General features: G+C 38.3%; 1 protein-coding gene across 2 annotated transcripts in view; it reads left to right on the plus strand.

Annotated features, from left to right (window-relative positions):
- The window catches only part of LOC127443122 (partitioning defective 3 homolog), a 135,884-nt gene that overhangs the window by 75,167 nt on the left and 39,553 nt on the right, over positions 1–21,164 (plus strand). Inside the window, exons 16-22 of one of the 2 annotated variants that reach the window (XM_051701645.1) lie at positions 6,657–6,837; positions 7,060–7,202; positions 11,073–11,117; positions 12,120–12,350; positions 12,992–13,211; positions 17,211–17,318; positions 18,123–18,347. In XM_051701645.1, coding sequence (XP_051557605.1) covers positions 6,657–6,837; positions 7,060–7,202; positions 11,073–11,117; positions 12,120–12,350; positions 12,992–13,211; positions 17,211–17,318; positions 18,123–18,347 — 1,153 coding nt within the window. The remainder of the gene's footprint in view (positions 1–6,656; positions 6,838–7,059; positions 7,203–11,072; positions 11,118–12,119; positions 12,351–12,991; positions 13,212–17,210; positions 17,319–18,122; positions 18,348–21,164) is intronic. The other variant, XM_051701646.1, reaches the window with a different exon arrangement.

Here is a 21,164-nt window from a genome sequence, read left to right on the forward strand (position 1 = left end):
CAGTCTTTGATTTGGTCTCTTTGTGAGCACTCCTGCTGAGAGATACAGACTCACTCTGATCAGAATTTTACTAATGTCGATGCATTCAAAGACCTGTATTGAAACACTACCCAGCAAATGTTTGAGTGAATATAAAGGCCTTTATCAAAGGGAACCTCTGACCCTTCTGGGGTTGTTGGTTTGGGTGTGGATCTTATGTCTAAGTGAGGTTCCATAAAGACAGTGCAGCAGTTGCTGTAGACTATTTGAATTGTTTTTGGTTCAAAGCTTCTTTGTCATATTTTTGTGTTTGGAGGGATATTGTGGTTGGTGCAGTGGTTTTCATCAGTTTCTGTAGCTCAGCTGGTAAAGTATTGCGATGGCAATGCCAAGGTCGTGGGATCGATTTCTGGTAATGCATAAAAATGTGTAGCTTCATTGCTTTATATGTATGCTTTTGGTGGTCAACCAAAAATGTTTTGTGTGTATGTGTGTGTGTATGTATATATATATATATATATATATATATATAGTTTCAAGCTGATGCAGATAATCTCCAAATGGCCAAATATAGGCATTAACCGTCCTGGCCAGTATATCGGTAGGCAGTAGTCGCAAATTCAAAGGCAAAAGTCATCGGTCAGTTGTCTGTTTTAACAATCAATCTTTTGTGTTATAAATCATTACTGTATGCTACTGTATGTTATGTAATGTTATGGTATATGTTTTGTAAAGGACAATCTGCAGGGAGCCAGTCATTATCGTAAAATCCTGACATAGTGGTCTTGCCGATTCACCCTGAAAGTTTTTTTTTTTTTTTTTTTTTTACAGTAATGACCGGCTGACAGTAGATAATCACACTTTTTACACAAAATATTATTGGCTACTTACCAAATAAATAATGAAATGGACTTGAGATATTGATTTGAGTTTAAATTCTGTTATTATGGGACAAGCTATTAGAGGTTGACGATAGTGGATTTTGCTGATATGATAACTAAGGTGGTGGCAAAGGCAGATAACAGATTAATTGGCCGATAGTTTTTAAAATCTATTTACATTTTCTTTTTATTTATTTATTTATTTTATTTTATTTTTTTTTTTATAAAAATCCCAATAATAAACAGAGAAATGAATATTTGGTGCATGATGCAGGACTTTTAAGTTTAAGTGAGCTTAAAACACATAGGGGATTCTTATTTTGAAATGATGAAAAATTGGAAACTATCAGCATAGATTTTTGCCGATAACCGATAATTCCAAAAAGCAACTTTCGGCACAGATGAATCGGTAAAACCGATATATCGGCCTACCTCTTGAAGATATAAGGCGATGTCACACATACCTTTACACAACAAAATACAGTGATGTCAATGGAAATATGTGTGAGTGTGAATATCGCGCGATGGACGTTCAGTGGCGAAGAAATTCCCTTTGTGGATTTTGTGTGGAATTCAAGTTTGGTGAACTTTGCATATTCTACATGTTGACCAGTAGGAGATTTCTTGATTTGGCAGTGACATCTGTGTGCATGGTGCGTCGTACACAGCTACACTGAATAAGGATAAGGATATAATTTTAGTGGCAAGTTTCTTTTTAGCTTAAGTCTCAGAGAGTATGAACTGCTGCATTAAAAAGAGGCTGCTTGGCAATTAGCTTTTTGTTGGTTTTACACGCGCTTAACGTCCTCCTGCGCCATCTTCGCCCACGGAATTTCGCTGTGCGAAGGTATGTGTGACTGCGCCTATAGGCTGCAGATTCTTAAGAAACAGCTGAATTCCATCTCCGGTTTGCATCGGAGTCATGTTGGTGTTTATATTGCGAAAATGACCGTCTCACTGCTCATTATGCCACTTATTACATGACTACTTGCCAAATAAATAAATAAATGCACATGATATTGATTCTAAAGTTGTTGTTTTTTAAACTAGGGATATTATTATTTTGTTACCATGAACATGAGCAATAAAATTATAAGCTTTACATTTAAATAAAAAGGATTATATTAGCAAATACTTGCACAGGATGGGAACTATTTCTTCCGCTTATCTTAACGTGCATAAATGCTGAAAGACACAAGCAGTAACAGAAAGCGCTTGCGCTGTTAAAGTGCTCATTCAAACAAAAGGGAGCAGTGCTTAGCTGAGGTAATGATAGAGAAATAGAGAAACTGCTTCTGGAGTTAATTCATGCTAAATAACACATCAAAAGGTGCCATTTATTTTATTGAGTTTGTGACGTTTATTACAAGTTTGTTTAAATTAAAAGTTGTTAAAACATTGATAATGCTCAGTAACTGTTGTTAATAAAAAAAAATATGAAAATTAACCATGTTTTTTTTTTTTTTTTTTTTCCAGAAACCATGGTTTTACTACAGTAATATTATATTGTGGAAGTAACCATGGTTAATTTTATGGTAACTACAGTTGAAGTCAGATGTTACATGCACTTAGGTTGAAGTCATTAAAACTCATTTTTTAACCACTGCCCAAATTAATATTAGCGAACTATAGTTTTGGCAAGTCGTTTAGGACATTTGCTTTGTGCATGACACAAGTAATTTTTCCAACAATTGTTTACAGAGAGATTGTTTCACTATTAATTGATTATATCACAGTTCCAGTGGGTCAGAAGTTTACATACACTAAATTAACTATGCCTTTAAGCAGCTTGGAAAATTCCAGAAAATGTTGTCAAGCCTTTAGCCAATTAGCTTCTGATAGGAGGTGTACTCAATTGGAGGTATACTTGTGGATGTATTTTAAGGCCTACCTTCAAACTCAGTTCCTCTTTGCTTGACATCATGGGAAAATCAAAAGAAATCAATCAAGACCTCAGAAAAAAAAAATTGTGGACCTCCACAAGTCTGGTTCATTCTTGGGAGCAATTTCCAAACGCTCTCAACCACGTTCATCTGTACAAACAATAGTACGCAAGTATAAACACCATGGGACCACGCAGCCATCATACCACTCAGGAAGGAGACACATTCTGTCTGCTAGAGATTAACGTAATTTGGTGTGAAAAGTGCAAATCAATCCCAGAACAACAGCATAAGACCTTGTGAAGATGCTGGAGGAAACAGGTAGACAAGTATGTATATCCACAGTAAAACAAGTCCTATATCGACATAACCTGAAAGGCTGCTCAGCAAGGAAGTAGCCACTGCTCCAAAATCGCCATTAAAAAAGCCAGACTACAGTTCGCAAAAGCACATGGGGACAAAGATCGTACTTTTTGGAGAAATGTCCTCTGGTCTGATGAAACAAAAGTGTTTGGCCATAATGACCACCGTTATGTGTGGAGGAAAAAAGGTGAGGCTTGCAAGCCAAAGAACACCATCCCAACCGTGAAGCATGGGGGTGGCAGCATCATGTTGTGTGGGTGCTTTGCTGCAGGAGGGACTGGTGCACTTCACAAAATAGATGGCATCATGAGGAAGGAAAATTATGTGAATATATTAGAGCATCATCTCAAGACATCAGCCAGGAAGTTAAAGCTTGGTCACAAATGGGTCTTCCAAATGGACAATGACCCCAAGCATACCTCCAAATTTGTGGCAAAATAGCTTAAGTACAACAAAGTCAAGGTATTGGAGTGGCCATCACAAAGCCCTGACCTCAATCTGAAAGAAAATTTGTGGGTAGAACTGAAAAAGCGTGTGCGAGCAAGGAGCCTACAAACCTGGCTCAGTTTCACCAGTTCTGTCTGGAGGAATGGGCCAAAATTCTTAAATTTCACAAAAAAAACTTATTGTGAGAAGCTTGTGGAAGGCTACCCAAAACATTTTGACACAAGTACAAACAATTTAAAGGCAATGCTACCAAATACTAACAAAGTGTATGTAAACTTTTGACCCACTGGGAATGTGATGAAAGAAATAAAAGCTGAAATTCTGACATTTCACATTCTTAAAATAAAAGAAATGATCCTAACTGACCTAAGACAGGGAATGTTTTCTACGATTAAATGTCAGGAATTGTGAAAAACTAAGTTTAAATGTATTTGGCTAAAGTGTATGTAAACTTCTTATGTGTGTAGACTTAACTAAATATCATGGTTAAAACATGGTTAAGTTGTGTAAGTGTAAACATAACAGAAGTCTAATAATTTAGTCCCATAAATGTAAAAAGAAATAAAATAAATGACTTGAATAATGACTAAAAATAATATTAAAAATGTCCCATTTTATCCCAAGTAATTGCAAAAACATAATATTAATAATAATAAAAAATGTTTAATAGTGGCATCGGTATTGTATGAACGTAAATCAGTTGCAAAACTTGAGAGCTTTTAGATTTGAATATGAGAACTTGTACAATAAATATTTGTATTTGTAAGTTGAAATTTACACAGCAACAATGTGAATACTTAAGATGAATGTTGCAATCTGCACTCACAGACAATAATCAAAAACCTGTGTTTTGAATTCAAAGTTGTAGAAAAATAGTCACAAATGTGTAAAATGATGTTCACATAAATACAACGACAGACACAAACTTGTATTACATATTTACTTTTGTACTTTAATTCACTTTCGCAGTACAACCACAAATCGCCAGTTACGACCTCTCAAATCTGGCACTGCAACTTCAAATCGTCCCGCCTTGACTTTTGCAACTGCTTTTGCGATAAACTTATAGCAAAACTTACTTGTGCACTTGTAAACCCAGATGTGAGAGAGAAGGCTACCGGTGTTGGGCTGGGCGGGGCCAATGAAGTTGTGACCGATCACAAGAGCTGGAACAACTGATGCCGGACCAATAAAAACTGATCATCTTAAAATGCGATGATGTCACACATCTGCGCCAGCACCGTTTTTTGTAGCAAAAAAAGACCAATGGCTGGTTGATGCAGTGGCAGGATAAGTTAAGTAACTTGACTATTAAATGAGTTTATCATGTAACAAATCAAATGAGACTGTTTTATCAAGCTGATAATTGCAGAATTCAGCACTGACAGACCACACATTTTATGTCAAAGGATGGCAATGAGAAATTCTCTGAAGAAATGTTTCTGCAGGATGTTTGTATTTGGTAAAACTACATAGGATGTGACAATCCAGACAGCTGCATATGCCATGAGTTCCATATTTCCATGAAAATATTAAATAGAGGTTAGGCACCAATAGGTATACAAGTGAAGAAAGAATCTCAATTATCACCAGAGAACTGTTCCTAAATGTTTTATTTTTTCCAGATAAAATGAGTTGAATTTTTGATGACAACAGAGACAGCTGACAAATCCTTAAATTTGAAGTTGCAGTGCCAGATTTGAGAGGTTGTAACTGTTGATTTGTGATTGTACTGCGAAAGTGAATTAAAGTACAAAAGTAAATATGTAATGCAAGTTTGTGTCTGTCGTTGCATTTATGTGAATGTCATTTTACACATTTGTGACTATTTGTCTACAACTTTGAATTCAGAACACAAGTTTTTTATTATTGTCTGAGTGCAGATTGCAACATTCAACTTCAGATTTTTATTTTACAAGTATTCACATCGTTGCTGTGAGTGTAAATTTCAACTTAATACAAACATTTATTGTACAAGTTCTCAAATTCCAATTTACAAGCTTTCGAGTTTTGCAGCTGATTTACCTTCATGGTATTGGTATAGGTTTCGACGGTATTGGACTTGATATTATTGGTTTTGGATCAAAAAGAAAATAAGTGGTATAGCCCATCCATATTAAACACAAGAATCTAACCAAATGACTTGCTAGCTGTCCAAATCCAGAGGAGTTTCTGAAAATATTGTGGATAGACATCTTGAGTCCATTATGTGATAGTTTTCATCCATCACTTTTTTACTTGAAGTGTTTACAGAAAAAACAGTGTATCTCATGGGCTCTATTTTAGTCTCGGGTGGAAAATTCTTGAACAGATCAGAAACAAAAACAAGCTACCAGAATTCTCTCTCTGAAACACATTTACAAACACCTCTCTCTGTCAACAATTAAGGAAAAAAGGCTAAAAGAAATTCACTACTTTTAAAAACAGATTCAGAAAAGCGTGAGTGCAAATTGATCCAGCCTACATGTGAATTTACTAGGCCTGTCAATCGATTAAAAATATAATCAAATGAATTACATTATATGCTGATTACCATAATTAAATTAATTGCAAATACTCACAAATATCAACATTTGCTGAGGAACTCCCTAATGAAGATAATTCAATGACGTTTCATCATTATGGCAGACGCATAAAGCATTGAGTAGACAAACAGTTTCTTTTGGAGTCAATATATTGAAATCCATTTTGTAATTAAGTTTGTCAGTCTGTCTTAGGGGCCATTTTTAAGATGATGTGTCAAGTCTCATTAAATTGGCTGCCCTAGAAGTTACGCTAAGAGAGAGAAAGAGAACTGTGGGTGTTTGTCAGATAGAGAGAGTTGACTCTGCCACGTCCTTCATTTGTGTACATCTCACTATGTGTATGGTATGGCACAAATGATTCGCAGCTATTCTGGATACTCTGTGACTTTTACCTGCTTTGCTCTGTGTGAGCTGATTTATTTTTACATAAATTATAAATAATACTGTCATCTCTTTATTTTTACCGTCTGTGCATCATGAAGTCCCACCATGATCAGGACCAACTGTTTTGCCTGATTTTAAAATAACTTGAACTGATTATCCCCATTCCTTGTCTTATCTTTCTGTTTCTTCCTTAGATTATTATCAGCTCTCGCCAACGGTGAACATGCCTCAGGATGACACGGTCATAATCGAAGACGATAGGCCGCGTGTTCTCCCCGCCCACCTGTCTGAATCCTCATCCAGCTCTCATGATGACATGGGTTTTGCTGTGGAGAATCCACCGCCGCCACCCTGGGACCAAGAGCTTCCCACTAGGTAAATGAAAGTATGGAGTTTATAAATGTATTGCAATTTATTTATGGAAGTACCTATTGTCTGCATTTCTATTTTAAGCTTTAACTCTAAAACTCTCCTGACGATCTTCCTGAAGTAATTGAGTCCATGGCCTTCCTTTGGTTGTTAAGAAGTCTCAGTTATTAGAACAGGGCCAAGAGCTGGAAGCTATGCTGTGATTTCATTTATCTCTCACTCTCTCAGCTCTCCCAGTGCTAATGATGAGGGGGCCTTTCAGAGGGAAGGTTTTGGCAGGCAAAGCATGTCTGAGAAACGCACCAAACAGTATGGAGACGCAAGCCAACTGGACATCATCAAGACCCGCAAGTCCAAGAGCATGGATCTAGGTAATCTACAGATCAAATCCTAACACAGTGCTTAGACCTAGGTACTCTAAGTTACACCTGGTATTAAGATGCGTTTTGGGCGATTGGTTTGAAATGGGACAGCGATAAAGACGGGTATAAACGGGTTCCAAAAAGTTTTGGAGGTCATCAAATATGGTCGAAAACGTATGTAACCTCTTCGGGTTTATTTTGTATATGCTCTTCCATTCTAATGCGTTTAAACACCAGGGAAGTCCCGCCTGCTCGCTCCTGCGTTTAAAACAAGAGTTTAAAATTTGCCATTTATGTCCAACTGAAAAACAAAAGCATACATATACATACACAAGAACTTTACAGTACTACTTCAGTATTTTTGATATTGACACATAGGGACACGAATATGAGGCACATACACCCAACGCTCAGTTAGTACAGGTACGCTATTAAAATGATTGAACATTCTGCGCTAAATGTCATGTTTGTGATTAAATGCAAGTACAATTGGGAGAAACACTGCACCGTTTTTTTAAATAGTTTCTTTTTCGTCTTTTTTCGTTCCTTTTCTGCGCTTTATTATCATACAATAATACACTGCCATAGTGATTGATGTACATCGTCATGAAATCAGACAGCCTCCTTTTGAAATCAGAACTCAAGTGTTTAGAAGAGACACATATTAAGATCAGGTAAACGGTGATGTGTCTCATACGGTGGCCTAGGGGTGCACCACACAAAAAAATGAAAATAAACCCCAACACAACAGAAATAAGCCACAACGCAACAAAATTAACAGAAAATACATCTTTTTAAACACTGCATTTTAATTTGTGTAGCAGTTCTGACTCGATCATGATTTTGTTCAATCTGTAGCTTAATTTCATTGTGTTTATTTTGTGTTGTGGCTTATTTCTATTGTGTTGTGTTTTTTCTGTTGTAACTAGAGCTGTCAAGATTAAAAAGTTTAACGTTCTCTGCATTTACCATTAATACAGCATAAACCAGCATAAACACTTTTTGGAAGGGTGGAACCTTTGCAATGTGTACGTGATGAGTCATTACTAGGGATGCACTGATATGGAATTTCTGATCCTATACAGATAACTGATAATTCACAGCTCACTGTGGCCGATACCGATAACTGATATTTTAAACCTGGAACTGCTAGCTAATTCATTAAAAGTTTTGAAAAATATAATGAATAATTCATTAAAAAATGTGTAATTTAAAAGCTTGGAATTTGGATTTGCTGCTATTTAAGGTTTAGCAGATGTAACATACCAGAAATGTGTCTATATTACAGATGAATGCTGATTTGAATGAGAAATAAATGAATATACACTTGCATAAATTGTAGGGTGCCCAATTTTTCAAGTGTTTATGATAATCCTGATGACTGATAACAGAGAGAATAATGAACTTCAAACAGCTGTGATAATGCATTAAACCAAAATGAGGCAGTAAACAGCATGTAAAGAACATTAAACAACAAAACGCACAATGCAAACCCTAATTTCTGTATACGTGATGTAATATCTATGATAGCAGCCAGACTGTGTGTGCAACGGTGGTTTGTGTGATTGTTTGTGTTATGTATTTGTGCTTATGCGCATCTCATTTACAGACGGTTGTGTCTGTGCTCATCTGTGACAGTTCCACTGTGTCATTTATGAAATGTGAACACAACAGTCATAATGGGAATAGGTAACATCATTCAGATTGAAAAGTCTGAACTCATAGAATGCAACAAGCACATTAGTTTCACTCACAAACTAACGTTTTAGCCATCTCGAGTCACTCTGAAAATTTAGTCAAGATCTATGAACCGTGTTAGGTTGTTTTGGTGCTTGTTTTAATTGCAGTGCTGTGCTGCAAGTAACAATGTGCAATTTCCCAGATTCTGTTTATGATTCAGTAAGTAATAACAAAAATGATCGCCCCCAAATAACATACATGCGTGTGTTTGTCGTGTTTTCGTTTATTGCCTCTTGAAACATAAACAGAATATGGGAAATGGCATGTTGTTACTTACAGCAGATGATCCCGAATTAAAACCAGCCCTAAAGCAACGTAACGAGGTGCAGAGATGTTGAAATAATCCACTCAGAGAGTTTATTGTGCATCCCTAGTCATCACACTGACGCATGAACCACAACACACACAGCAGTGAATCAGTGTCAGTGATAAAGTGATGGGGAAAGAAGCTATTAACACTATTCATTGTCCAAAACAAGCCTAGATGGAAATTGTGACAGAAATCAAGTATTTTTCAGCCTAAGTAAAGTGCATTTTAATTACCACAGAAGCACGGCATGTCTTAACTATCACCAAAAGCAGAATGAGATGTTTTTGTCTGCAAGCGCTTTTTATATGGAGTTCAAAGCGGCGCTTGACGCTGACGCCCTGATGCGAATCATGAACACGGCTTCACAGTTGCTGTAACAAAGCGGATAGCTACAGTCTTCCGGCTGAGGATGAGAGTTTAAGAGATTTAATACACATTGCAATGAATATGCAACTTATGTGCAGACTAGTTCTTTCAATTAGTCAAACTCCCACTTCGACTTTGGGAAACATTTAATATGTTACTTTAATTAGTGCTATTTTAGTGCATTTCTATCTTTATACTCTGGAAGGCTTTGTTTAGAAAATGTAATAAAGCATTATATTGTTTCATGTTGTTTTGTTTTCTGTGCTAAGAAGGAAATAAATGCATTTTGACAGAATAAGTCAAATTTCAGCACTTTCAATTATTTACGAAAAATTATGTGTTGTGGCTTTTCCGTTGTGTTGTAACTTAATTTTGTTGTTCTGTGGTTTATTTCTGTTCTGTTGTTGTTTTCTGTTGTGTTGTGGATTATTTCCTTTTGTGTTGTGGCTTTGTTTTTCTGTGGTTTATTTCTGTTCTGTTGTTGCTTTTCTGTTGTGTTGTAGATTATTTCCGTTGTCCTGTGGTTTATTTCCGTTCTGTTTACAGCTTTTATTTGCTTTGCTAATTTTGTTGGGTTGTGCAGCCCTGGGCCACCATAGTCTCACCTGTACAGTTACTGTATGATCATATTGCCAAAAATGCATCTTAATACCAGATGTAAACAGGGCCTAAAGGTCAGTCCCACTAGATGAATCTCCACTTTGAAATCCAATGCAATGTTCAAGTTGTTTTCTTCTTTTTGTAAGGACACTTTTCAGAATCAGTGTGTCTTATTCTGAACATCACCATTCACAACTCCTCCTGCCCCCTCTGGCACAAAGTCTACACTACACTGGTCTCCCCTGTGCATGTGCTTTCTAATCTAAACACTGTTTTCACTGATCCAGTTCTGCTGGATGCTCCTCCCTTATGCCTTTTCCACCAAATTGATGGCAATGCTGGTGAAAGTGCCCGTACTCGGCCGAGGAATCTAAGAACTTTTTTCAGAACTAGCCTGCGTTTTCACTGACTGGAGAAATATTGTAATGACATTAGAATATTTTTTCAGTTTTTGTAAGTTGTACGTTTTCATTTTGTTTAGAATGAAAGTTTTCAAAGTTTTTATAATTTTTCTAGGCAAGATCGATTTGTTCTTTTGAAAACTCAACTATGATGGTAAAACCATTGCCCCGCCTGACGTTAGTGGTTCTTGTTTTGAGATCAGCAGATTTAAGGGAACAAACCAGATTTTCAGCCCAGTGGAAACATGTGGAACAGGGCCAAATTAGGGACTGGCTTCAGCACTGTATATGTAGAAAAGGCATAACATAACTCAAACAACAGAATAACTATGGAAACTGTTTGTTAATGTGCACTCACTGATTGTTTCTCTCGTTTGTTAATAGTGATACTGGTTGCTTGCTGCATGTAGAATGATCAAACTAACCACACTGTGAATGTATGTGTATGTGTATGTCACACAGTGGCTGATGAGATTAACCTCACTCAATGCACAGAGAACCACACAGGTAAGCATGACCCCTCCTGCACTTATTCACAAACTCCCCTCTATTCTACATGATAGGATTATTACGTTCCTGCCTGTTTTTCTGCAATCATTGAGATCTTTTTTTTTTTTTTTTCTTGCTGTATGGTCATTAATTTCTTTCCTGGTTTAAGTTCCTCTTAAAGCTTAATCATTCATAGAGTGTTTGTTAAACTCAAGAAAAGAAAAAAACTGTGTGGTTTTTGGGTGTTTTGTATTATTTATTTTGTATTTTTTTACGAAAATTTACTTTTTTTTTTCTACAGATTAAGTGGATCCATTCACACATCATGCGTTGCATTCAGAAACAGCTTGACGAAGTGCAACTAAATTAAACCGAATGCTGGGGTCTCAAATGCATCTTTAAAAGTTTAACCTTTTTTAACACACCGGCTTATTGAGTGAGATGCTGAAAAAACAGCAAGACACAACTGCCAAAGGCCTGTGCTTGCATTTGCACATAGACCAACAATTAAAAAAATAGCGCAGACGGAATGCCAGAACGTGTGCTGTGTGAACTGCCCTAAGTCTACCTCAGACAGATTGACGTTGATATATGCAAATAATTGTGACTAATTTGATTAAGCACCATATTGTGTTATTAATTTTAATTTTTTTTAAAACTATGAATTGACAGCACTAATTGCAATATTACAAAAGCATATGACTGGTTTGTGTGTAAAAATAGCTAACAGGGAGGTCTGACACACTTCACTAAGGCAGTGCTGCGTGATGAAGATAAATGCATGCAATCTTTCCTCTGCTCCATTTTCACTCATTTGTCTTGATCACATACCGAAACCTGTCTTCTCTCGGTTCCATGCTTGACTACTTACGATACGATAGCAGCTTACACTCACTACTCCACATACTGTTCAGATGAATCTGGCTGCTTTAATCAGGGTTAGGGTAGAGGTCGGTGGGCAGAATGCCTGAATAACAATATGATGATGATTTGTGGCTTAACTAGTGGAATCTTCCTCAGGCTCATCCTCGCATGATGTTGGCCCATCTCTCGGCCTGAAGAAGTCCAGCTCTCTGGAAAGTTTACAGACTGCTGTTGCGGAGGTAACGCTCAATGGCAATCTTCCCTTCCACCGGCCACGCCCACGCATCATACGGGGACGGGGCTGCAACGAGAGCTTCCGAGCTGCAATTGACAAATCGTACGACAGGCCAGCAGCCAATGAGGATGAAGAGGAGGGCATGGAAACATGTATGGCTGCTTTTGAATGATTTAGTCAGTTTGGACCCACCTACAGTACTCATTCTTTATTTTTGAGTGTTTTTAGAACACTTTAGCTCATTTTACCAGCAAATTGTCATTAGCGTAGCACATCCAGAAGTTTTACTATTCCCATTGTTTGCAATGATGCTGTTGTACAATTTTTTTATTATTATTAAAATCAGCGTAAATGAATGGCAATACCAAGGGAGTACTTCTGTGATGGATAAATACTTCACAATTTAAATGATTCACGTTGCGGTAATGAGAATCTCATAATGACCATCTTTATTGCATTGTGGTATTGAGAATCGTGGGTTAAAATGTGCTTAACTGTCACGAAAATAGTTCAACAATGTAGAAAATCTTAATGGGCCTAAAAATAGGCTTCATTTTCTACATAAAAAAAATCCTTTAATTTGTGGGTAAAATAGGACCAGGCCTGACAAAGACCTAAGTGCTTGAGATTTGTATGGGAGCATATGTAGCAGTGTGCCAATCTTTTTAATTTACTTTCATGAGAATCACCATCTTACGCTACCAGTGTAAAAAGGTGTTTCTTACAAAGTATTAATATTAATCGTTTATATCAATATTGGTGGTAAGAATGTAATTTCTCTTTCTCCATGTAGTGGAGGAGGACACTGAAGGAAGCTCTCGGTCAGGGCGGGATTCTGTTTCTACGGTAGCCGACTTAACTCCACTTCCTGTCACCGAGCAACAGCTGGTCAGTGGCAACCAGCCTCAAAACGACAAGAAGAAAGAAAAAGCAGGGAAGGACAAAAAGAGACCTGAGAAGGAAAAGAGTAAAACAAAGAAAGGAATGCTCAAGGGCCTCGGAGAGATGTTCAGGTAATTAAAAGCACATTTGAATAGGGTTTCGTGTCAGATAAAAGAGTCTTTTTATTGATGATAATAGCACAGATGAGCCCAGAACACTTATTCATCACACGTCCTTAATTACCTCAAAATAAATTAGAATTTCTTATTACAGAAACTCTGTTTCAAAACCTAATGAGATGCCGACCTAGACAAATTTTTTAAGCGTCATACACTGATGAGTCAAAACATTATGACCACCTGCCTAATATGCTGTTGGTCCTCCGTGTGAAACTGGCGTGGATCAAATTGTTGGTCCAGCACATCCCATTGATGCTCAATCAGATTGAGATCTGGGTAACTTGGAGGCCAATGCAACACCTTGAACTCTTCATCATGTTCCTCAAACCATTCCAGAACAATGTGTGCAGTGTGGCAGGGCGCAATATCCTGCTGAAAGAGGCCACTGCTCTCAGGGAATATCACTGTCTTGAAGGGGTGTACCTGGCTGCAACAATGTTTAGGTAGGTGGCATGTGTCAAATTGATGTCCACATGAATGGCCGGACCCAGGGTTTCCCAGCAGAACATTGCCCAGAGCTTCACACTCCCTCCACCGGCTTACTGTCTTCCAACAGTGCATCATGGTGCCATCACTTCCACAGGTAAACGACGCACACGTACACGGCCGTCCACATGATGTAAAAGAAAACAGGACTCAGACCAGGTGACCTCCTTCCACCGCTCCAATGTCCAGTTCCGACCCTTGCGTGCCCATTGTAGGCACTTTTGATGGTGGACAGGGGTCATCATAGCCACCTTGACCAGTCTGTGGCTACGCAGCCCCATACGCAGTAGGGCTGTCAAATAAAAATTTGTTATTCGAATTCATCGAATTTAAGAAAAATATGCACATTAGAATGCTTAAACTGCGCATTCGAATTTTGGATGTGTGCCAAGCACTGGCGATGACTTTAGACCGATCGCATTCTTGCACTAAAAAAGGCTAGAAGACGCACAACAACATACAGTTTAACAGAAACCAAGTGTCTCAAGATGCATATCAAAGTTCTTTTTAACTTGACATGGCATCTAAAAAACAGTGCTCCTGCATGAGACGCTGAATAAAACAAACAAAGCAAAACAAAAAGGCCTTTGTCTAGCGCATTTACATAGAAAAACAAATGGTAAACTGGATGGTTGCAAAAGCGTTCGGTGTGAACAGCGCCTTACCGTAGGTGGAGGTCTTTGGCCGTTGCGTCTTGCACCCTTATCAGCATTTCTCAGATTAAGCAATGGTTTGTTTGTAAAGGAGTTCAAATTGGAAATGTGTGTCTCGAGATCCTCGCGTTCTGTTCCTTTCTGTTGTGTTCCGTATGCTTAAACTGCCCCTGACCAGGGATCATGAGCCGCTTTACTACCAAGTTCAGCCGAATACCACTGATATCTGGGAATAATTCTACCCTACATACAGCTGTAATTAATAAAAAACACTGTGGTATATTGCTGTTATTATGAAGCTTGAGTCTGTGGTCGTATATACTGTGGCACCAGTGCAAGTTTAACACCATGTTAACACAGAACTGCCTATTGAAGCGTTTCCCCTCTCGTTTTACTTTTGACTTAAAATTTGAGAATATGAACCCTAAAACTTCTTATTTTTTATTTTATGCACTTTAGTTTAAAATAGAATGTTTTTTTTTTAACAGCCAGGAATGTTCTTTGCAATAATATAACACCGTGCTGTATAGTTATAATACTCAATGCGCTCTCTTGTGGACTATGGAAAAAAACGTCAATTCAAAAAATTAGCTTACTTTAAAATTCGAATTTAATTTCTCTGCCCAATTGACCGTCCTAATACACAGCAGAGTGTGATGCACTGTTTGCTGTGACACATTCCTCCCGTAACACATCATTAAAATTTTCTGTGATTTGTGCCATAGTAGACCTTCTGTCGGTTCAGACCAGACGGGATAGCCTTCGTTGCCCTCGCGCATCGATAAGCTTTGGGCGCCCAACACACTGTCACCGTTTTGTGGTTTGTCCCTCCTCGGACCACTGTCAGTAGGTACTCACCACTGCTGACAGGGAGAACCCCACAAGCCTTGCAGTTTCAAAGAGCTCTGACTCAGTCGTCTGGCCATAACAATTTGGCCCTTGTCAAAGTCGCTCAGCTCTTTACTCCTGCCCATTTCTCCTGCATTCAACACGTTGACTACGAGAACTGATTGTTCGCTTACCATCTAATCTATCCAGACCTTGACATGTGGCCTTGTTAGGAGATGATTAATATTATTCGCTTCACCTGTGAGTGGTCATAATGTTTTGGCTCATCGATGTAAGTGCACTCCTGACACAAAGTCTGTTCTAAAAAAAGTAGGCAGAAAATTATGCCAAGTTTGCCTAAAATCAAAGGCAGGAGTATTTTCATATTCGCCAATTCTAGAATGCATTGCAATGAACTCCACACAATTTTGTTCATCCAAAATAGAGCACAGAGTTGAGGGATATGTCGATTATAAATGTAATTTGTTTCAGAGTATTGTCCAATTATGCACAGTTTAAATTTGTTTGAGCATAGAGTACCTGTAGATTTGTAAGCCTCGCAAAGTCATATAAACTGTGAGCATTAGTCCGTTTCTTGTGTGGTTCACATGAAGAGTGTTATCAAATCAGTCACTTATTTGTGGTCCTGTTTCCTCTAATAATATGAGAAATAATGGGGTTAAAATATAATGGAGTAATACTGAAAGGCTGTGAGTATGTGAGCTAGTTGAATGACACTGTCTCTGAGCTCTGGAGAGAAAGACAATAACTCGCACACCTAAAGCCCTGTTCACACCGGCAGCGACATCACACGAGACAGCGACATGGTCCAATTCATTTTCAATGAGAGCACAGCGACTTCCGGTGACACGAGCTGCCGCGGCCATTGGCAACAGAGATCGCCGTGGAGAGCGACAAAATAAGATGAGAAAATTTAAACTTTATTCAAATGACGAACGACAGTAGCGAGCGACTACCAATGAGAATGAAGACAGCAGAGCTCACGTCATCTGTCTCCTGGCAGACTGGAGACGAGTGCAGGATGGAGGAGAAGTTTCAGCATTGTGAGGTATTTTTACAGTTATATATAATTTGTCTGTAACCACATGCATGGATATAATAAAACAATGATGCATGGAAAAACATGTCAGAAACAGTCCTCCAATAACGTTACAGCGACAAACAGTAGGAACGCCCACTAACGACACAGATCGCAGAGTCTAGCGACACCAAGCTACAGAGTCACTGGCGGTGTGAACGGGGCTTAAGAGACCAACTTCTGTTTACTACAAAGAAAAAGTTTGAGTTTCCAAGAAATTTATGAGAGGGATATTCAATGTCTGTGGAGGAGAGATAGAGACAGCTGCTCATTTTAAGGTTTTTGAATCTGTCAGCAATAGATAAATCGTTTTGAAAATGTAGAATATTTTAGATGGCTTCTGGAGCATTGAAGTGTTTAAATGACTGTCATCTGCCTGACTGAGCCAAAGCTACCTGCTACATATTAATGAGCCCTCTACATATTATTGAGCTCCACTGAATACCAAGCCTACAAAATTCAAACCCTCATAGAGATAAATTCACTTTGACACACCTTTCAAACTTCACACACACCCTTCAAACCACATCTGCGGAGTATCAATGAATTGATTTGGTTGGTTGGTGAGTCAGTATTTACATACTCTTTGCCTTGCGGAGCTGCATAGTAGTAATCACACTCTACTATTGGTTAAGCAAAGAGATAGTCCCGCCCCAATCTCACGCAATTTGTCGAGTCAGCGTTATTATGTCTGGCTAGTCGGGATTCTTAAACACACAAATAACCCTCTAAAATGGGTTAGTAGAGCAGACAGGTTTAAGAGTGTATTTATTGTTGTTAAAACAATTAATTCAAATAAGTGCTGAATTTAAGGTACAGAAAGGTAACACTCCATACATCTTTAATAATGGCCTGACATGGTATATTGTTGTGTGTGTCTTTAAGGTTCGGGAAGTACCGTAAAGACGAGCGTTTGGATGGTGTAAAGTGGAAGGTGGAGGAAACGCATGCATCAGAGGAAGAGACACGCCGAATGAAACAAGAACAAGAGAGGTAGGTCCACACACACACAGTCAGAGCTAATCTCCCCCATTATTACTCCTTAATCAGAGGCATTTCCTGACAACTTACCTGCCACCATACAGAGTCGTACACACTTCCTCAAACCCTCTTCCTCAGTGATTGTTTGAGTGCTTTTTGTGTGTCTGTGTGTGTCGTTAAAACATGATGTTTTCATATTTTGGTGTTTGGGTTATGTTCATCCTGCTCTAGTAAAAGCCTGTTTTTGCCCTTTCCAGTTCAGCATGTGTGTGTTTGCCTGCAGGTGTTTCTGTGTGTGTTCATGTTGTTATATTAATAATGCCATGTGAACCCCCACCGTTTTCCCTTCTGTCCTGTGAGACCCTGCTGAGAAATCCCCACTCATTCAATCTCTTTCTTAATCTCTCTCTCTCTCTCTCTCTCTCTCTCTCTCTCTCTCTCTCTCTCTCTCTCTCTCTCTCTCACACACACACACACACTTTTATTTATCATCCTGCTGTTGATGGGGGTTGTAAAGGTGTTTGAGAGAGTCTATTAGTCCTTTCGTAAAGGGAGCGGTTTTTATTGCAGGCTAAATAAGGTGTATAGTGACTTGTATTATTTACATTGTAATTACATATTAATAACATGTTATTAATAGCGTAATAAAGGGCAAGGTGTTTAGATTTGTACCAAACTATACTTTATTCTGGAATAAGGCCTGTTTTCAGTGTCAGATTAAGAAAATTCCCCTGTTAGTTCATCCTGTCATGTCAGTTACTTCTTGTTCTTCACTTTTTAGAATTTCTCATTCTTTATTATTTTGTGTGTGTGTAGGATCCAGGCTAAAACACGGGAGATTCGTCAGCGTCAGGCCAGAGAAAGAGACTACGCTGAAATCCAGGATTTCAGCCGGCCCACGTTGACTTCACTTCCTGCCGAGGAGCTCCCATACGCCGGCTTGTTGGATCATGGCGGGTACCATCAGATCCACACGCCTCCAGACTCGCCATATTCACACAAACAGAATGCCCGAAATGGGCACCCCTCTACATCAGACAGGTACTTACTTTAATGATTCAAATTAGAATATTTAGCTCGTGCTTCATAAATAAGCGTGTGTGTGCACAAGCTCCTTCAGTCTTGTCGGATAAGATAGAATCAGACTTCATGTTGTTCGGCCTTATGAAACAAAGCAGGGCATCATGGACTAGCAGATCTGAAATTATTTTAGATTATTTTGCTTTTGAGTGAGTAATTCAACAAGACAGGAGGAACATTTCACCCTCATGTAGACTTAGATCTTCTCTAGAGAGCCAGCAGAACTTTTATAGCTTTTGTGATTGAAAACGCTGCTCTTATGAATTTACAGACCATTTATCTATTGGTTTAGTTTTTTTTTTTTTTTTTTTTAATGGAATGAACATTATCACAGCTTTGAAAGAGGCTTTAATTATTTTGACTTCACCCACAGGATTGCATCTGTGACAAAAAACTAGAAGTTCACCCACTTAGAATAGTAGTCCCACTGCAAAAATGACAATTTAGACAGCTTTACAGGTCAAATAATACATGTTTTTCTTAATTTATGTAAGTGCTTTAGCAAAAATATTATCAAAATATTTCTGCCTTTTAACCCTCCGAACTCTGGCACAGTTTACTTCCATTGTAAGTGCCTTACTCTGGCCCTTATTTTGTTTTTGTTTTTTTAAGAAAATGAGGGAGGAGTAGAAAGTATTTCTGTGGTAATCAGCATCATGCAACAAATGCAGTCGATTGAGCTTATGCTGCCGCCTTGTGCTGTCGGAATTATCTTACTTCCCACTTCTGAAGTGGTAATTACAAGTACGTCGCATTCAGTGCTTTGTTGTCCGAAAGAACAGGAAACATGGACGACGCCAGGTTTATTCATACATATTTCATAAGGAACTTTTTTTTTTTTGACACATTTTAACACATATTACTCAGTTTGCTGACGATAATGGAATTTTGGTCAAATGCATTCTATTTTCTTGGTGTGAAAATGTACAACAACATGCATCAAATGGTTACTGATATACATATATGAATATGACCGAAACGGCAAGCGTTAACAATTAGCTGTATTTTTGAAAAATGATTAAAACCTGTTAGTCACTACAGAAACTGTAGTCTCGTCCACCATGTTGAAAGTGTACACCTCCTCCCACCTCCAGAGTTTCCCGGTTGTAATTATGACTTGAGGAGTCGTTCATGTGCAACTTCCGAGTGGGAAACTCATATTTACGATAATTCCGATACCACGTGAAGGCACCATTAAAGCTGAAGTGTGTAAAATTTAAAAGTATTAAAGTATTTTCTCCTATCCCAGCTTAATATGCAGAGACAACTAAAAGTAAGCCATAGGATTATTTCCTTGAAAACTGTAAACACTGTGTCTCTGTGGTGCTATAAATATTCCTCCGTTTGTTTGAGCAGCCTGTCCAGCCAGACACAACAACATTGACTCAACCAGTCATGTGAGTTGGGGGTGGGGCTACCCATTTGTTTGATCAACAGCAGACCGGGGGCATATTTGTATAATTCCTTTCGGTGGTGCATAAATTACACACTTCAGCTTTAACTTGTATTGAACCCAGATAATTCCTTTAAAACTAGATCAAAACGCTATTCTAAACTTAAGACTCCTTTTTGACTGCTGCGTTTTGTCTGAGAATGTAACTCGTTACGTTGTATAAAGTGTTGAAAGCAGTCTCAAGGAGTTTCATAAAACTCAATTTGTGAGAATGTTTTGTTTGAGTTTGCATGTTTTCTTGAGAGTAATACAAACACAGGCAGAGAGAGACAGGAAGGCCACTTCCTGTAAGAACCCTCAGGGAACAGGAAGTGGGTGTCATTCCACAGTGAGATACAGGGTATGGAACTGTGGGAATAATCCTCAGAATCTGGATGTGGAAGTGGATCTTAAACAGGGCACAATGCATGGGTGGGTGTGTGTTTATGGGTTTTAGATGGAAATTGTGTATGTGTGTGTTAAATGAACATTAGTGGGGTATTGCATATAGTGATCTATAAGTTTCCTGTTGTCTGCATTGCAGCCAATCAGTTTTAGTCTGAGACCACTTCCCTTGCAGTTAGTTTCAGCAACTGAGCCAAATAGCAAAAACAGTTGTGCCGATATGTGCCGTGGCAGTCCAGCAAGCTATTTCCTGCAACATGACATGTTTTAGCATGTTTAGATGATGGATTGAAGTCATTATGTCACCCTGTGCCATGATGAGGATCATGACATCAACATGAAGTCTTACAGCAGTGTCACGAAAGTGACCGCAAGCTAGCACTTTTGTCCACAGAGCAAATCCGTTCCCACCATAACCAATATAAACAATGTTACTTTAATCAGAAATATTTCAAGGAATTCTGGGCCAGTCTTTTTTTTTTTTTGCATCACGCAGGGAATCACACATTCACTGGTACTCTAATGAATGAGCGCTTGCTCAGCCCTTGAAGCATACAGTGTGGCCTCTGGAATTGTTGGCAATTCTAAGCATTCGTGAATTTATCATTTCAGACATGCTGTAATTCAGATGAATATGCCGGTTTGTTGTAAAAAATTACATATGTGTGAATATTAAGTTGCCCATTTTCAAGAGTCATTATGGTAGTTATTCTCTGTGTCAAACATGCGCACTCATCCCAGCACTATTCTGTGAGGATCACCATTTAAAGCAGATTAATGTTGGTCGCAATACCACTAATAACAGCAATTACATTTTAACCTTAACAGCACCGCGTCTTCACACATTTGCTTAATAATTAGTGAATTGTTGTACAACAAAACGCCAAAGGCAGTAATCAAATCATCGACACTAATGATTTCTCACTTGAGCAGTTTTTGGC

Source organism: Myxocyprinus asiaticus, chromosome 6, assembly GCF_019703515.2.
Source record: "Myxocyprinus asiaticus isolate MX2 ecotype Aquarium Trade chromosome 6, UBuf_Myxa_2, whole genome shotgun sequence".
Classification (NCBI taxonomy): domain Eukaryota; kingdom Metazoa; phylum Chordata; class Actinopteri; order Cypriniformes; family Catostomidae; genus Myxocyprinus; species Myxocyprinus asiaticus.